General features: G+C 36.5%; 1 protein-coding gene across 1 annotated transcript; it reads right to left on the reverse strand.

The window, feature by feature from the left end:
• Nucleotides 1–5,047: 5,047 nt before the first annotated feature.
• Nucleotides 5,048–7,369, reverse strand: LOC147865628 (uncharacterized). The gene is made up of 4 exons (XM_087318690.1): nucleotides 7,085–7,369; nucleotides 6,555–6,896; nucleotides 5,674–5,710; nucleotides 5,048–5,442 (listed from the first exon to the last, which is right to left on the reverse strand). Exons 1-4 carry the CDS (start codon nucleotides 7,158–7,160, stop codon nucleotides 5,295–5,297), a joined length of 603 nt encoding a protein of 200 aa, XP_087174816.1. The 5' UTR covers nucleotides 7,161–7,369; the 3' UTR covers nucleotides 5,048–5,294.
• Between the last annotated feature and the right edge of the window lie 11,434 nt (nucleotides 7,370–18,803).

The raw sequence follows: 18,803 nt of genomic DNA on the forward strand, positions 1-18,803 counted from the left end.
ATCCAAACACCTTCCTTGGCAAACATGCTAGGTTTAGTGTGAGGACTCCCGACAAATGTCCGCATTGATGTGAAACGTGTCGTGATTGGTGAAGTTTTTTCGTGCTTGATGCTATGAAACATTGTTGAATGGTCGTGAATGCCACATATCATCGTCCGAATTCCGAGATACTTCTTCACATCATATATATATATATATATATATATATAGAGAGAGAGAGAGAGAGAGAGATTGAGCTTTGAATACTCGGATTGCATCCATTATGAAGTTTGAAACCACACTTTTTTATGTGTTATCCTTGCACAAAAAGTTGCACACTTTTTGTTTTGGCATCTTCGCACATTTACAGCTTTGACATGTTCCATCGAGGCCATCTCATATTTGAGCACGATGAAATTAGGAAACATGCTCACATCTTTGACATTGATGATTCATTTCATATTGGTGATTGCTTTATATTTTTTTTTACATTTTTTCGAGTCATGTTCCTTTTTGTGGTGCATAACCTTTTGGGAAGATCATTGGAAACTTGAAACTAATTCTGCTAACTTCTTATGTCGATGTCGTGATTGAACTTGTAACTTGCCCAAGCTTGCTTTAACGTCTAGTTTTATATCATTAAAGTGGGACCTTTATGGTGTAACATCTTGCATTGTCTTGTCCATTTCATAGGACCATTTACTGTTATCAAATGTATACATTTTCCTCTTCACATTTTTTGTGAGAACATTTTGTTTCATAGTAACTCAACCCGAGCCATCAATCCAAAGCCTAGTCATGTAGTGTGTATGATACCGACCAACGATGAAACATATAACACAATCCTACACAATCAAAAGTTGGAGTATATCTCGTAGATTGTTGCAAATTGCGAGACTTCCCAAATGACCAAATGACGTGTCATTGAAAAGTTAACGTGAGATCTCGCATGTAATTAATGATAAAGTTGGGCTGCAATGAAAATTGTGGAATATTCCAAGGAATCTCAAATATCTTTTGAACAACGTAAGACAAAAAATCACGTTACCATATAACTAGGGCTTATGTTGAGAATGCATGGAGCGAAACCATCTACTACTTTTTTAAAAGAAATGATGGGTGCAATTTAGCTTCTATTCCAATATGTTTCAAAAGTGCTACAATAAACAAGAATCGATTATTTTGAACCTAGAGTCTAAAGATGTGGAACACTCGTACTTGCGCTCGATCTCAAAACTTTGTTGTGGAAATGCTTTTTCCTCCTCGAAAATAACCCCTCAATCACGTTGTCAATAGCTTTTTGATATTTAAATCTTTTTGTACATAGAAAACAATTATTTTCTATCTTCCGATATTTACAAATGAAAATATTAATATTCGTTGTTGTTGTTGTTGTTTGGTACCATTTTGCAAAGTCCCCTTTGGTCAAAATGTCACAACATAAAACCTTTCTATCAACTTATTCACTCTCCAATTCAACCATATGAGTTGGGTCAACTTGGCATGAAATTTCAATAAGCTCTCCTTTAAAACCACCCTATCCAAATGTGTCAGCCAAATCATTGAAAACAAATGTCCTTGAAATAGTTTAGTTTGGTATCAGTCAATGATAAAAAAAAATGGAAGTTGCGACTCGCGCATGCTATGTATTCTACAGAGGTGTGGCAATCTATAATTTGATGTGGTAATGTTGAGTTGTATACCATATCTCACATGCACATGGTGTACATATTTTATATGTGCTCACACAAAATAAGCAACCAATATGGCGAAAATCTCAACACCAAACCATTGGTGCAAGGATATCCCATAATCCCACTACATCAAATTTATTTTTTTTCCAAAAAAGAGATATTACATTAGTATTAGAATACGCCATAAGGCTAAACATACAAGATATATAACCGATCCCCTATGTTTTTCTAAATTCTAACCATCGGCTTAAATAAACCCTTTGGTGTTTAGTAGAACCACTCCACCTTATCAAAACGTTGTCTATAAAATATACCTATGTCCCAAATGGCATGAAACTCCACACGCCTAAGCTCCGCTTGATGCGTATTACCTTTTATACTATCCAAAATCCCTTTGAGATTATGCATAATCTCTATCCAAATTCCCGACATTATTTGGGCAGGTCTTTTGGTCATATTTTGAAATACCCTCAAACATCGAGCCTTCCAAATATGCCAAATTGTAATACTACTTACCAATTGCCATATTTGAGGTTTATCAGTTTGTATTTGTGGATTTAGAGGGGTCAATTTTTTCCATCAAACCATGTCTCATCATAATAACATCTGCAACCTCCTCCTATTCATATACCATCAGTTTATCAAGTACCACCGCCCATAATATTGCACCCCATGTGTACACTGTTGTAGGATATATTGGAGTTAATAAATTTATGATTTGTTTCCATATGTCCAGAGCAAAACCACAACGCCACAAACAATGTTTAGCAGTCTCTATTACATATGTACAGAAAGGGCACATCTTGTCTACACCCATTAACTGGTATAGCATTATGAACCAACAACCATCGAAAACAAACAATTTTCCTACTCATCTTTATACCCCATAACCATTTCCAAAATTGTTTAAGATGTCGTGGAGAAAGTTCATTTCGTCTGCAAACAACATTTGCAGTTGGTTCTTTCCATGATCCCCACTACATCAATTAGGTTCGAGGATAGAAAATTGTTATTGGTATCCATGGTTTCTCGTCTTATGACAATTACTATCATTATCATGATCGTAGGTTAGGTAGGAGATCTCAAAACTCTGATTGAGAGGAGATTGTTGAAGACATTGACATTTTTAACAAGAGCAATTAGAAGACAAAATATATGCCAATACTTTTTTATTCCGTTCAAAAATTGTGATCTTTAGGCCAACATTGTCAGCTTTGTCATTGTTCTCGTCTCCATTCTTACTCGAGTCCTAGGCTACTTTTTGGCTTTGTTGGGAGCATGCCAAACAAAACATGAAATGAATTAATTGATGGAAACTTTCTTTAAGAAAAAGATATGCACAAGATAATCTACACCTATATTTACACAACATTGTAGGACTGACAACCCGTTGTCCATTTCATTGGTGGCATGCAATATATTATGATTCTTATAAGCAACGATGTAGCACTACACATCTGGTGTGAAACATCAAGCTTTATGGGGAGTGATGCTCTGTCTTTCTTTCTCTTGCTTACGAAAGACCATCATCCCCACATAAACATTTCCCAAGATAATATATGCTTTCCTTTTCTAGGTACCATTCCCACTAAATAGTCGTCTTAGAAAGAACATGTCTTTATAAAAATGTTCCTATCTAATTTTAACATGCACCAATAACAATTTCTTCATGTCTTACATCCATAGAGAATTCAATGTTTTACTTTGACCAATAAGCATTTTTTCATATCTTACTATCACGTCCACCAAGTATACCGTGCAATTGTATTATTGAATTTCTTTGGGAAAAAAAGGTATACTGTGTGATTGTATTGTTGAATTTCTTTTGGGAAAAAAAAGGTATACTCCTTGAGTTTATTTTTGAGGCTATGTATTTTGATGTAGCATACTTCTCACATATGTAATGTATAAGAATGAATATCCTTCTTAATTTATCTCAAGTAAATCAACATTAAGCATGGGACGTTAATTAAATATCTGTTAATTATTGTTTTGCAATATGTCACATTACTCTATTTGGCTATCTTGTCTTCCTTGCACCATCGTCTCATATGATTCCCTGCACATCCTTTCATACTCTGACTCACATATCCAATCTTCCAACATTTGCCCATTCTCTCGTCTGAATGTTGGACATTTGGGCCACCTTTACAAACTTCTTAACTTGGTGTCCTAGTTCATTAATGCCAAAACTGAAGAGAGTTCATGAGTGTGGTATGCTTCCTTAACATCAATGGCGAGCAAGTGTAGATGTGTGCATGCTTGGAGACATCCATTATCATAAGGTTGTGTGGTTGGCTACAAACTACTAATTTAAGAGAGTTCAGTTGTTATGTTGGAGATTTGGTAATATAATGTTCCTTGGATGAAGAGCTAGAAAGAGAGAGAAGAGAAGGAGAAAATAGAGACATAAACGATAATCCTTCTCAAAACATTAAGTTATCGACGATGAGCACCTCCTACGAGGTAAGAATCAAAACTCATCGATTAGTGATGTGGGCCTTCGGGTATTGTATCGTTCACAAATAAATAAGACAATTTGCTTTACTCTATTGCATGTGGAGAGTGGAATGTGTACAGAAAGCTCACTTAATGCCCTGAAACCATTGCCCGTACAATAGAACTACAATACTTGAAATCATTTACATTGATATTCAAACAATGATAAAAACAAAACAAAATGTTGAGGGATTATGGGTTTTAGGCGTACAAGTAATTAAAGGACTTGAAAATGAATTGCAATGACACGAACGAGAGATGAAGATTTGGCAATCATTACATGGATATCCAAGGAGGAAATTTTAGTTTCTCTATTTTCATTGAGAGAAATATTTGTGTCCCCTCATGGCATTGCCCTTTTGGCTGGGCCGAACCAATCAAGTTACTAGAATTCATAACCCAAAGGAAGAAATACCATTTGACATTGTTGTTATTATGTAGATAGTATATTTTAGGAATGATCTTGACAAACTATCCCTCTGAACTCGACCAACTTTTGCAACACGTACACAACAGTTTGTGGTATGTGTGTTTGTCAATTCATCATAGATACCAATTTACACAAAATCTTGTGTTATTGAAATTCAGCGAGAGTTTTTGCAAAAAGATATGCATGATTCTCAATTTCTACGACATTATCGTCTTGAATGGACTAGACCCTTCTAGAAATGTTTGCAATTCAATATAATGGCATGTTTGGATTTCAAAAACCGAGCAAAACACAAAAGTTGGCATTGATGATCAACAACACAAGTGAATAACGATGAAAGATTGGCTTTATTTTCCTCACTCTCAATCCAAATCCCCATTCCCCGATGCATGATCTCATTCTATGCTCATACGTTTCAAATCTCAATTGATTTAAACACCACGTTTTACAAACATTGTGTTTTGTAACACAAAGAGCTAATATTAAAATTCGCCATGATTTCCCAAAAAAAAAGAGACAACATTCTTGGAAGTTGTGATCATTGACAAGGACTAGCATGTACCAAAAAGTTCCGGCAAGAAAGTTTGAGATTTGTTTTGTCTAAAAGGAGTAAGAGAGGACTTCAAGGGCATAGAAGTGGAAACTCCAAAACCTAAACTAAATTTGAGTGTGTGTTAAAACTATTCGATGCCTCATCGGGTAAGCGTAAGAAGAGTGATCCACGAGCATAGCAAAGGCGCCACCGATGTATAGAGATGTTTCCTAAATGATAACTTAACTTCATTGCTCCCATTGGAGAGGGGCGAGCTTGTCACATTCGAAGTTGTGAGCACCCCACTACTGCGAAAGTTTAAAAGAAATGCAAACAATTTATTAAAAAGCTTGTTAAGTATGAAAAGGATTGTATGGATTTGGGTCATGAAAACCCTAGCATTACTCGATGGAGAGTGAGTTAGGAACTAAGAGTTATCATATCACATTAATGCGAGAAGGTAAAAAAATAAAGAGAGAGAGAGAGAGAGAGAGAGAGAGAGAGAGAGAGAGAGAGTCCGAGGTTATTAGTATTATTACTCAATGGCCGTCGACGCGAACGTGCAACCTCCTGAACCTAAAGAGTTTGGGCAAAAAAACACCACAAACCAAAAACAAAACAAAATGGAATAAGGAGGGATGCCCTAGTTGATTATGAATGTTCCTAATTGAGAATTATAGACCTTAATGACATACATTATACATATACAACATATGCATATACATAGATGCCACTCTTCTGCAGCAAGGATGCACAAGCATTACATTACAATGTACTTACATTACATATATGTCGTACATACCATTCGTACATTGCATACATACATAGATTACATAACTTACAAGCATTACATACATACAGCTTACAAGCATCACATACATGGATTACATACATACAGTTTACAAGTTTTACATACATAGATTACATACATACAGCTTACAAGCATTACATACATAGATTACATACATACAGCTTACAAGCATTACATACATAGATTACATACATACAACTGACAAGCATTACATACATAGATTACATACATACAGCTTACAAGCATTACATACATAGATTACATACATACAACTGACAAGCATTACATACATGGATGCATTGCATACATACAACTTACAAGTATTACATACATTGCATGCATATATACATTACATACATACACACATTACATACATGATACATATACATACACACACATGCAGGCAGGTATACCATACAATACCATACCATAGATGCATGCATGCATGCCATTATTTTATGGATAAACACATACATACATACATACATACATACATACATACATGCATGCATGCATGCATGCATGCATTGTGATTGGAGAACAAAACACAGTATTGTGGCACAATAGGGAGAGATGGAGACATATATTTTGTGTTGGGTAATTAATTACTTGGGTCAGTGGTGGTGATGGTGGCGCAGTTGCTGAAGTTACAGGAGGCAGGGGCATGGCTGAGGCTCTGGAAGTAGGCATTGAAGGCATAGGAGGCGCGGGCCTGAAGAAGAAGGTCAGCTTCAGGAGGGTTAGAGGAGGCGGTGGCGATGGCGGGTGAGTTGCAGGGCCCACCAGGAAGTATGGGGCTACAGTCCACTGCCCCTTGCCCCGCCTCCTGCCCGCACGCCCAATCCAGCGCCGCCTGCACTTCCGCCGCCGCCGCATCCGCCCGAGCCACGCACCATGTCCCCGTCGCCCCCACCTCTTGCTTCTCCACCGCTCCTCCTCCTCCTCCGATTCCTATACCCATCACCACCAATTTAACCCTTCAATCGCTCATTCAATCATTCAATCCTTCAATCGCTCATTCAATCTTTCAATCATTCAATCATTTTCAATCATTCAATCATTCAATCATTCAATCATTCAATCATTTTCAATCATTCAATCTTTCAATCATTCAATCGTTCATCGCCATTGCTCCATACCTTGGACACCAACACCACCAAAGAAGAAGATGCAAGCCAAAGACAGCAGTGGCATTACCACCACCGAATGGCTCATGGAGGAAGCTGCAATGGAGGAAGAAAAGAGACAGAGAGACAGAGAGACAGAGAGAGGCTAACAACAAACGGTATGTGAAATCCAGTAGTGCTACAAGTACACACAAAGAAGGAGAGAGAAATTGGTGAAGAAAAAAAGGAAGAAGGAGAAAGACTTGGTGGGAACAGAGTAAGTAAGTAAGCAAAAGGTAAGGTGTTTGGGGAGAACAGAGAGAGAGCATTTGATTAAATCAGTCAGTCAAGTCTGTGAGTGTGTGATTGATTAAATGAGATGGGCCAGGCAAGCCAAATGAGGTGTGAAACCAAATGGGGGTTTATGGGTGTGTGTGTGTGTGTGTGTCCTCTTAGTTTGTCCACCCAAAAAAAGTCTTCCAAGGGCCCATCCTCCAAAGCTCACTGGACAACTCTATTTCATACATACTCTCATAACAAGGTAATGTCAGCTACCTCAGTCCTTACCTGTCTTTTATATATTTTTTATTATATGTATGTATGTATGTACAGTATGGTATGGTATGTACATATGTACCGTATGTATTTGTAATGTATGTAACCCATTGTTCACATGGGGGTATGTTTGTCCACACGAGTCTCTTTTCAATCCGAACACCTATGTATGTATGTATGTAATGTATGTATGTATGTATGTAATGTATGTATGTATGTATGTATGTATGTATGTATGTATGTATGTAATGTAATGTAATGTATGTATGTATTTATGTGTGTGTGTAACCCATTGTTCACATGTGCTTATGTTTGTGCACGTGAGTCGCTCCTTTCAATCCGGACGTCTCCGTTGTCTTGGTTGTGTCGGTCTTTTCAACCAGATTATACCATTGTACTTTCAACAATCCACAATAGCATGCTTGATGGAAAACCTCACATCTCAAAATGACCTAATCCACGCTCATTGTCACTCTTTTAAAGACCACGGCACGTGTGTTGGCCCAATCTAAAGCCTTTGTTTGCACTTCATGCATTATGACAAAATAATGTTTGGTGGCTTTGATAGGAAACCTTGCACTTCAAAATCTCCGCCTCCCCACCCCCTTCTCCGAAACTTACGGTACAATAGGCAAAAGAGAGGAGAGGGATCCATTGATCCAAACAATTGTCTCACAATTTTAAAATCCCCATTTATACTATAGAGTCATGCATAATGATGTCCCACTAGAGATGAGACGATAATGTAAATTCCAATCACGAATTCTATATGACAAGGTTGAAGAACCATCATTGTTTCTATTTTCTAACTCCATTGCCTGCCATTTTGTGCCTATTGGATACAATTGACATGACGATATTCATGGTGGAGGTATAACTATTGGAAGAAGGCCCCGTTTCTCACATTACAAAATTCAAGACCCAAATGGTGCTTAGCACCACCAATATGGTTGTTCCCACCATCAATCACGTAACTTGGTTAAGGAGTGGTGGAGTGTTCATACTATTTATCCTTGAGGGATGGGACCTAAGGAAGAATGCAACATATCAATGGTAGCTTGATGGTAGGTCAGCTTTATTGTAATAATTGGTCATAACTAATGGAAGGATATTTTCTAGGAAAAATAAAATAAAATATTTTGCTGATTGGATGCTTCTAGAGAGAGTGCAAGGAGAAAGAATGCAAGAACAGTGAATGTGACACAAAGAGGGTCATACATAACATAAAGGATGGTTGTGCTTTACTTACTCCAATTCAAACTACATTTGAGAAATAAAGAATGACATATTTGAAAAAACCATTCCTTGTTGAATTAGCTTACTCGCCACTCATGAAGTGTGCGTGATTATTTTCAATTCCCATTTCGAAGGGAAATCCTAATCCTCACTCCCATGTTAGTCACCTCATTTATAAGTACCACCTTTAGCTAATGTACTTCCAGATCAATTATTCTTGGATTAATTCTAAGTTGCTTACATGTGAATAACTTATCCAATCGTACTTTTAAATAGTCACATGTTCCAACTCTTGTGACAAACGTCCATGTTGAAGCAGAAAGGACTTACCTCTATTGGAGGCTAAGTCATTGTCTCGGAGGCAACAATTGTATTATCACTGAGTGTGAGGATGACTGCCAATTATCGCTATCAATTCAAATTACTACCAACTTCCAATCCAACCTTTGAAATCAAGAAACATTATAATGGTTTCCAAATCAACATATCATGAGATGGCATCTACATAATATGTTGTTGCGCAAATGTCTCGAATTAGAGACATGTTTTCTGACTATGACAATTGAGACAATATCTAGAATTGTCAAACGGGGGCCACTCTAATCAATTAAGAATAAACCAAAGTTAATTAGAAAATATGTGAATGCCCTAGCTCAATGACATCATATCTTAAGAACCCTAGATTGAGTTACAATGACATGAAATAGTACATTAGCTTACATTGTCAATTGTACAATTTCTAATTGTTTGGAGGTCTAAGGGACAAGTGAAGAAACATGCCCATTGTGCATATTTTGTCTAGAGCAAATTTGTGAGACTTGAGTAAATCTCTCCCCCCCCCCCCCCCCTCCCTTCCCTCTCCCCATCAAAATGCATATAAATATTAGCAATACGTATAATGGGATGAATAATTTAGCATAAAAAGGTGACAACTCAAGAAGATGCCTTGTCTCACATTGAAGATATTGTGAGCTATATTTCAAGTATCTTGTGGATATGTTCATATTTGGCGGTCATTATGTGCTTTGCTTATTCTTGTGGCCCATTTTTTGGAATCAATGGTAGAGGAACCATGGAAAGGTTAGTTACTCATTACCAAATTTTGATATTGTAGTATGCGTCAATGAAATTTATATGATTTGATTAAACATAGTGCTCAATTTCTAGTGATATCACTTACATGGCACATTACCTTATGTATATGATTAGAATTATGAGTATTAAGTGCATGACGATAATCTCATATTTTATCCCATGTGAAAGTGATTCTTTGGGAGGAATTTTGAAAACGCCCAATACATTTTTATGGGACATAAAGTATATGCATATTACTTGTCTAGTTGCTAAATACATTTCGGCATCATGATTTGAGAGATCTATTGTCACTCATTCAATGGGTTTAATCCAATGAGCCCCAACTATTGATTGGGTTATGTTATCTTCCATTCTCCTAGTTAGACACACGTTCCCTATTTGTTGACTATGTATGTGAACTTCAAGGTATTTAAAATTGTGAACCACTTTAATTGTGTCCTCTTCGTAGTTATTTCTTACGAAATTTAAGATTTTACAATGTTTAAGATCATGATTGTTAGAGCACCATGCTCATAGAAAGCATGTACCACGGTCCACACCTAAAAGGTTTTGCAATCTTGTTTGGGATATGCCACAAGTACATCATTTGTGTGAACAAGAAGCAATATTGTGAAATTCATAATGCTTTAGTTTTTCCGCATGTTCTCATAAGACTTCTTGGATGGCCTATTGAGTGCACGCAACTTGCAAGTATGTGTTACCTCTAGTATCAATTAATTACATGTCAATCAACCTTTGCAAAACATTGAAGTTTTGAACTATTTTTTTGAAATGAACGTGGATTTTGAAATATGTTTTGGGGAATGGTAAGTTTGGTTTAATTAAACAATTATTTCAGGAAGTTTTGAGTTCATAAACCTACACTTCCCTTGAAAGCGATGACAAACAATAAATATATAGGTTTTTGGATAGTGTATACGTTTGCTTTTATTTTGAATGTAATTGTTAGGTGGACAAAAATATGTGGCAAAAGTAGGCACAAACAATGGACAATGGCCATATTTCCTTTGAAGAATCATTTTCACTTTTAAGTACATATGTAAGTGCACATGTTGATGTTATGGAAAAACTAAAGATCTTCTCATTGTAGTTTGGAAAACTATTTGAGAGTAAATGGATCACTCTTCTAGGATTCCTTGAGGTTAATGGACTCTTCTACCTTAAATTGAGTTCACCATTGAAAGCAGATTTTCAAAATTTGCAAGCTACTCTAAACTTGATTTATTTTCTAGCATGACCATTGGATTCGACACGATGACAATCAATGCAATGACCTCATTAATATGTCATCATGCATCTTATTGTGAATGTAATGTTTCTTGTTTGACCGGAAATACTTCATAGTTAACTTATTGTCAGAATGAACAACTTAAAAGTTCTTAATGTGACAAGTAGTGGTAGAGCCTAAATAGACCATCCTAGTTAAATGATTTCTTCTGTGCTTCACCTTCAACTACCAATCCCCCCTTCGCTCAAATCTCCACACACTTTTTTGTGACTACAAGGGATTAGTTCACCCATGAGGTTGGAACAACTTTAAGAGTAGAAAGCAAGTTACATAGAAATATATTTGAATGTCTTCACATACAACACTATGTTTATGAACATGAAGACATTGTTCGTGAGTGGTGAGCAAGTTAATAGTTATGGTGATAACTAAGCCACTAATGATATGTGCCTAGCAGATTGAGAGTAGAATCGAGATAAGATAACCACATGGCATTTTGTTGGTTGTCAGTCGTCAATTTAAAATGACATTCGTTATTGTAACACACCATGTGTATATTTTTGTCATTCTAATAATGTGCACACCGCACACATGTATCCACACATGGTGTTTTTAATGGAACCTAGCAAACAATGTCTTGACATCACATATGTATTAGTATGTACATGCATAGCTTGGATATGTAAACATGCCCATTATAAGTACATAAGAGCCATCCTTATGTGCCTTTGAAAAAATGGCTAATGCTAGTTGATACAACGTTAGAAGTTGGGGAACATTTTTTTGTAAATAGAATCGTAATGATTATGAAACGAAAAAACAACTCCATAGATAACTCTAAGATAGACGACCTTGGAATCTCAATCAAGATTCTATAAAACTTTGAGAAGCCATATAACGAAAAGGCCAACAAAGGCGAATATGATGCCTTGCCAACTCACGTATTTGGAATTCCTCAAGCAATAACCCTAAGGTTTCCAATTATGAGATTAGGCAATGTAACCTAGTTTTGAATTTCCTAATATGTCATTGCAACGCAAATATAAAGGCATATTAAATACACCTAGCATCCATAGCTATCAATACATCGAAAACTCAAAAACTATTTGAAAGTGCAATGAAGGAAAGCCTTATTTGGACTATGAGAAGACCCATTAGAAATGATATTTTTAAACCCAAACATACAACTCCACGTTGCAGAAATATATGTCAAAATCTATCTTGACAATAGGCAAGTAACAAAGTGATGCTCATTGCTAACTATGCTCTAGTGACATTGTAAGAAACACATTCCAACAAGAAGCAACTCGACACTATGAACCATAGGAATATCTTCTCCACTCTTTATCGTCATTGATCAATTGAGATGTTTTGGAGATAGAGTGCAAGCAATGTTCATGATTCTCAAAGAAAAAGTTGTTACTACACAAATCTTGATGAACAATAATGTCGCAAGTTGTTTCAAGAAATCTTATGATTAGCACACAATATGCACAATCTTTAATTCTTGGTATGACACTACAAAGAGAAACAACGAACAAAACTTTGTGGGGACAACCAATAGAAAGATATGCAAATCAAAATTTCACCAAGAGACAACATTTTGAACAAACTCTAAAAGGAAAAGGATATATGAATGTTCTCCTTCCAATGTATAGGATTGAAAGGTGTGAAATATTGGATGCAGAAGGAGTCATGTCACATGTGACAACAAACACCTGAATCACAAAATTTGTACAACACAAACCTAAGATGTTCGAGAATGAAAGTTTATCTATACATCACAATAGTAGGAAATTGCTCAACAAAATGAATTGATTATCTTTTGGTTTTCTTTCTCCTTTGGGCGGGGCACTAAAGGATTGGACATATACAAAAACATTATGTACACCTATATATAAGTTAAGTTTAAAGTTAAAGAAACAAACAAATAAATAAAGCAAAATTTCACAATTTATTCAATCTCTTTCCCAAATATCTTTACTATTTCAATTTGCTTTTTTTACCATCACATAAAACGTGGTTTTACTTTAGTTTTTAAGTACCAATTATGATAAAGGGATGATGACATGTTGCCAAAACCAATGTTTAAGGGTTTAGCAATATGTGTGTCCATGATGCCTTGTTTAGAAATAACTCATTAACAAATGTCATTATCATCAACTAATTGCTTGTGCATTTACTGCGAGCCTATACAATATTTAGTGTGTATCATATAGATTAAGGACTTTGACTATATTGTAGAATGTATCATATATAATTATTGATTCATTGATTACTTTCACCTTAGTTTCCATTTGACTCTAATAAGGAAAGGGGCTATGACATGTGATCGATGAATTCAAGTTTTATTTTTTCACTTTTCCTACCTCTTAAAAAAAACATTTTGAGTACTATTAATATGTTGGGCGTTTGGTGGAGCATGGTTGAGTCGCTTAGGATTGACCATGTGTGTAGAAGGTGCAAAAAACGCATTACAAAACAATGTGGTCTCCAAAAGTGAAGTAAAAACCTTGCAAGGCAAAGCAATGTTGGCACATCAAGCAATGCAAAATGTGTGGTCGAACGGTGCTATTTCACTACCATGCCATGTTGGCTCATCATTCACCTACATATGGAATTTAGGCAAACATAGATTCTTGGGAAAAAGAGAGTAAAAAGAAAAACGAAATAAAAAACACTAAAAGAAGAGGTTCCAATTTCGGTGATTAAAAAGGAGATTTGGGTGAAAAAAGAGAGACATGAAGTTAGTAAGGTTTTGGCTTCTGATTTTGGATAAGGATGAGTGATGATGGTGTTGAGGGTTGTTGCTTGTAACATAATTTAATGAGGAGAAGAGGATAGTAGTGTCATTTTATTTTTGTAGGTACATGATTTTGGTGGTAAATCAATGAGAGTGAGATGGTTGATGTTGATTAATGAAACACAATTCATGTTTTTGATAAGGATGAGTGATGGTGGTGTGGGAGCTTAAGCATAGTCTCTTCAGAAGACGAGACTCATTTAGTTGTTTGTATGTACAAGATTTTGGCGGTAATTGGCGAGATGTTTGATGTGGACTTGATGAAGCAAAATGTATGTTTTTGGGTAAGGACGAGTGATGAGTGGGGGACAAAGCATATTTGCATGATGAGATGAGGGAACAAGACTCATTGTATTGTTGTATGTGCAAGATTTTGGTCGTATTCAGCGAGATGGTTGATGTGGACTTAATGAAGTAGAATTTATGTTTTGGATAAGGATGAGTGATGATGGTGTGGAAGCCGAAGCATATTCTCATGAGGAGATGAGGAATCTAGGCTCAATTTATTTTTTATGTGCAGGAATTTGGTGGTAATCGGCGAGATGGTTGATGAGGACTTAACGAAGCAGTTTATATGTTTTTGATAAGGATGAGTGATGGTGGTGTGGAGGCCAAAGCATAAGCTCATGAGGAGAGGATGAAACTTCACTTGATTTGTTGTTGTATGTACAGGAATTTGGTGGTAATTTGGCGAGATCGTCGATGTGGAAAGAGGAAGCATACTTGTTGAGTTTACAGTCACGAATGTGAAATGTGGTTCTCTTGAAAAAGCACATAACGTATTTGATCGCCTTCAAATATGAGATATACAGGCATGGAATACACTGTTATCTACCTTGGAAGCTTGTGGTAGCATTCGATTTTTTGGATAAAGATTATATTGAACAGGAGCAGATTGAAGAAGTATTGAAATGGTTTATAACTATGACCTGTGAGGGCTAGTTTCCGAATATAGCTACTTTTGTTGTTGTCTATAGATAAGGATACATTGCAATGTGTCTATGGAATAGCTTGTAATTAGTGGATTGTTTTCTCTACTTTGGATTACATAGATTTGTTTCCTCAGCCATTGTCTTATACAAAACAGGCTTGGGGAAAATATACTTTGTATGTTGTAGCCGTTATGACCTTTTTATATAACTAATGGAGGGATATTTTGCTTTGAAAAAAAAAGTTAGTAAGGTTTTGGGTAAGAACATAGGAGATAAAGGGATCTTTTTTTCCCCCAAAAAATGCGCTACTTTCCTATCCTTCTCTTTCATTCTCTTCTCTGTAACTCTTTTCTCTCCAAGACTCTCTTTACAACGTTAGGTTTGAGCTTATATACTCAAGCCCTAGTTAGAGAATGTGTTCACACTAAGGATACAAAGTAGAAGGAGTCGGCCTTTTATGCCAACATGTGGTAGAATTCGTTAACATGGTTCTACGAGACGAGTGATCAGTAGACACGGCCGATGGCAAATAAGAGATCGGATCTAATCATATAAATCTTTAATCTAGTGATGAAGGGCACTAGTTTATAGCTATAGGTACCAACTTACAGTAAGTAGTTAGTTTGAAAGGATATGTATGTAGTCTCATATTCTTGAATTCGGTCGGAGGGTGATTCGTCGATTTATATATAAGCCACCTTGTATAGTTTTTCTGTAATAATCTCTCCTAACTAATGGGAAAGTAGCTTTTTTTTGGAAAAAAAAGACTATACAAGATGGATTATATATAAATCGAGGAATCCCCCCCCCCCCACAACCAAGTTCAAGAATATGAAACTACATACATATCCTCTCCTACCTAGGTAAAGGGATCTATTAAGCATGAGAGTGCTTCCCAAATAACAAGAAGAACAAGTCACAATTGACCTTGACATCCAAGGATCGTTCAATAAAGCTTGTTTGGGCTTGATTTTCTTCGAAATTCTGAAACATTGCACGTGGGATGGTTCCTATTGATCTCTTGAGTCTTATTTAAGTTTTATAAATCTTTATCAACTCCTTTTCTAAACATATAAACTCATTGAAGTAACAATAGTAGGCATTACTTCATTTATATAAATCAGGATTATATATATCTCTAGTCCACTTTCACACATAAACATTTATAATCAACCCTTGAAAATAGTTATTGTTTGACGAGTTGTTCTATAGGTAATCATTCCTCAATTTCCAAGTGGCATACTTAACCATCCATTAGAATCGTAATAATGTTATGGTACTAGCTATTATTATGGGGTGCATATTTGTGGCTTGGACCTTCTTAACAAACCCGACGTCTTATACACGTTGGTCTTGTTTTGCATCTCATATTGCTCAAGTAGAGTTTCCTAGGCGTTTGCTTGCCTTTCATATATGTTGAATCCTCATCAACCTCAAGTAAGCAATAACCGTAAAATCATAACCAACACGTGTGTATCATGATTTTCCATGCATGAATTTTGATTGCATTGGAGCAATTGTGCCTAATGTGTTTGGGCCTATGTTCTTCACATACTTTGACTCGTGTATGTCTGTTTGCTCCATGTGTGTCGACTTTTGTCAACCATATCTCCCAATGTAGGTCAAATCTTACCGGTTTGGTAAACCCACTCTACATCAACTCACGTTGAATTGAACATTTGTCTTTACGCTTGGTCTCAGACTCAATGATCCACTACTTTGCTAATCTATCTTCTCTTACATCCACTAATCACTTGTCATATTTGATCCAATAATCACCTCTCTCTTCCGATTCTCTTCATACATCTACATAACCACACATGCATTGATCTAATCACCCAATGTTTGTAACAAGGTTGTTCTCGTCTGGATGTGTGAATTAGGGGCTAAGTTTTGTACTCTGGCCTTAACAAGTTCTTGTTTTATAGAGTCTAGTTTGAATTTAGGGTATCCATCATTCTAGCCTTGTAGAACTCATGTATCATGAGTTGAGGTTGGTTCCCTTGCCTTGGTCAATCATCTAAAGAGGATTAGGACAACTCACTTTTCGTGGATTAGGCCAATTCATCCATTGCGGGCTACATGTGTTTCGTCCTTTGTGGAGTTCGGGCAAACCATCATTTGTGAACCAAAGGTGAGTTGTCCCATTCTCTAAATGGGTGAATTGAGGTTTATGCGATAGATGCATTGATTGAGTGAGTGAGTGAGTGAGTGGGACCTTACTATTTATTAGATGGGCGCCCCATGATATTACATTGAGCAATAGACATTTTTCCTTAAAATTAATTGCCTACTTACTGTACTACTCAGAAGGAGATCATCTGGTTAGAAGATTAGTTGGAGTTGTATTATTAATGAATATTTGGGAAAAAAAGGAAGAAAACATTGGGAGGTAATTAATGGTTTAATGAAAAGGGGTTAGTAAACATTTAAGTGAGATAAGAAATGCTCCATAAAAAGTGAGGGAGGGTCTTTTGTTGGTGAGGTTGGGGTGGGCAAGTCGTCATATATGCGGCCACAACGGGGCAAACTCAATGACTAGCACTAGGGTAGGAGAGGACCATAGGAACCATACGAATTGAGTTCCGAGGCGAGGAGTGTTATGTCCAAGAGCACTTGACTGGCGAGAAGGAGAGTCTTCAGTTGGAGTTGGAGGAGTTGATGGCAGCCAAGAGAGTAGTAGAACCACGAGAATGCAGGACAGGGGAGGCGACCCCCTATGCTCTGGAATGTGACCCATCATTCATCATCCATCATTCATTGTTCATTGTTCATCGTTCAACATTCAACATTCATCATTCATCATCCATTCAACATTCACCATCCATTCATAATTCATCATCCATTCATAATTCATCATCCATTCATAACTCATCATCCATTCATAATTCATCATCCATTCATAACTCATCATCCATTCATAACTCATCCTCCATCCTCCATCCTTCGTCGTTTGTCGTTCATCATTCACCATCATAATTATTCATCGTTCATCATTCATAATCATAATTAATCATCGTTCATAATCATCATTATTCATCGTTCACCATTCATCATCATAATTAATGATCGTTCATAATTCATAATCATCATTCATCATTACCATAATCGTTCATTGCGCATTATTATCATACGGAGAGCGAGACATCTCCATAGATCAGAAGAGAGAGAGAGAGAGAGAGGTATGTGTTGGAATGAATGGGTTTTAATCCTCTTTTTTTTTGTACGACAGAAAAGGAAGTAGCAAAAAGGCACCTTCCTTCTTCCCATGAAAAAAAAACAAAAACAAAAAACAAAACCTACCGTTGGATAAAGCGAAGATACAAAAAAGCAGAAAGCAGAGAAAAGCAGACGCCTTCCCAGATGAAAAAAAAGCAGAACACAAAAAGAAGAAGAAAGAAGACAAAAAAAGAAAGGGAAAGAAAGAAGCCCCCTCTTCAGCAAATGCAGTGAGTGCAGCCTGCAAACAGAAAGAGAGAAGAATCGGACCGTTGCGTCGAATCTTCTTTCTTTTCTTTTCCTCTGTTTTTGTCCATTCCCTCTCTCAGGTAAATCTCTCTCTCTCTCTCTCTCTCTCTCTGTGTTTCTGTATTTCTTGTCTCAATTCTTTCTAGAATCATCTTTCTCTGCAGAGTTATCAGCTTTTAGGGTTTTTTTTATTTCTGCCCTCTCCAGTTTTTCATGCTTCTAGGGTTTTGCATTTTATAGGATTTCTGTCATGTAGGGTTTTGGTTTCTGCCTTCTTCAGTTTTCATGGTTTTTTAGGGCTTTTGCATATTCCTAGGGGTTTCAGTTTTTCTTTTCTTGATTCTTTCCTTTTTCTCTAGCTGTTCCTCGTTTTTCATTGCTAGGGAGGTCTCTAATTTGGTAGCATTATCATATCTCAGGATTTGTATTTTTTCC

The sequence above is a fragment of the Azolla caroliniana genome, unplaced genomic scaffold (genome assembly GCF_043228905.1).
Source record: "Azolla caroliniana isolate FFs.n. ecotype wild unplaced genomic scaffold, voAzoCaro1.0.p SCAF_4, whole genome shotgun sequence".
NCBI lineage: Eukaryota > Viridiplantae > Streptophyta > Polypodiopsida > Salviniales > Salviniaceae > Azolla > Azolla caroliniana.

Excerpts from the sequence above, each read along its gene's own strand:
- LOC147865628 (XM_087318690.1), bottom strand. The coding sequence starts at position 7,160 with ATGAGCCATTCGGTGGTGGTAATGCCACTGCTGTCTTTGGCTTGCATC. Across the intron at positions 5,711-6,554 it reads CATCACCACCACTGACCCAA|GTTCAGGAGGTTGCACGTTC; the intron begins GTAATTAATTAC and ends CAAACTCTTTAG. Across the intron at positions 5,443-5,673 it reads TTCGCGTCGACGGCCATTGA|TAGTGGGGTGCTCACAACTT; the intron begins GTAATAATACTA and ends AAACTTTCGCAG.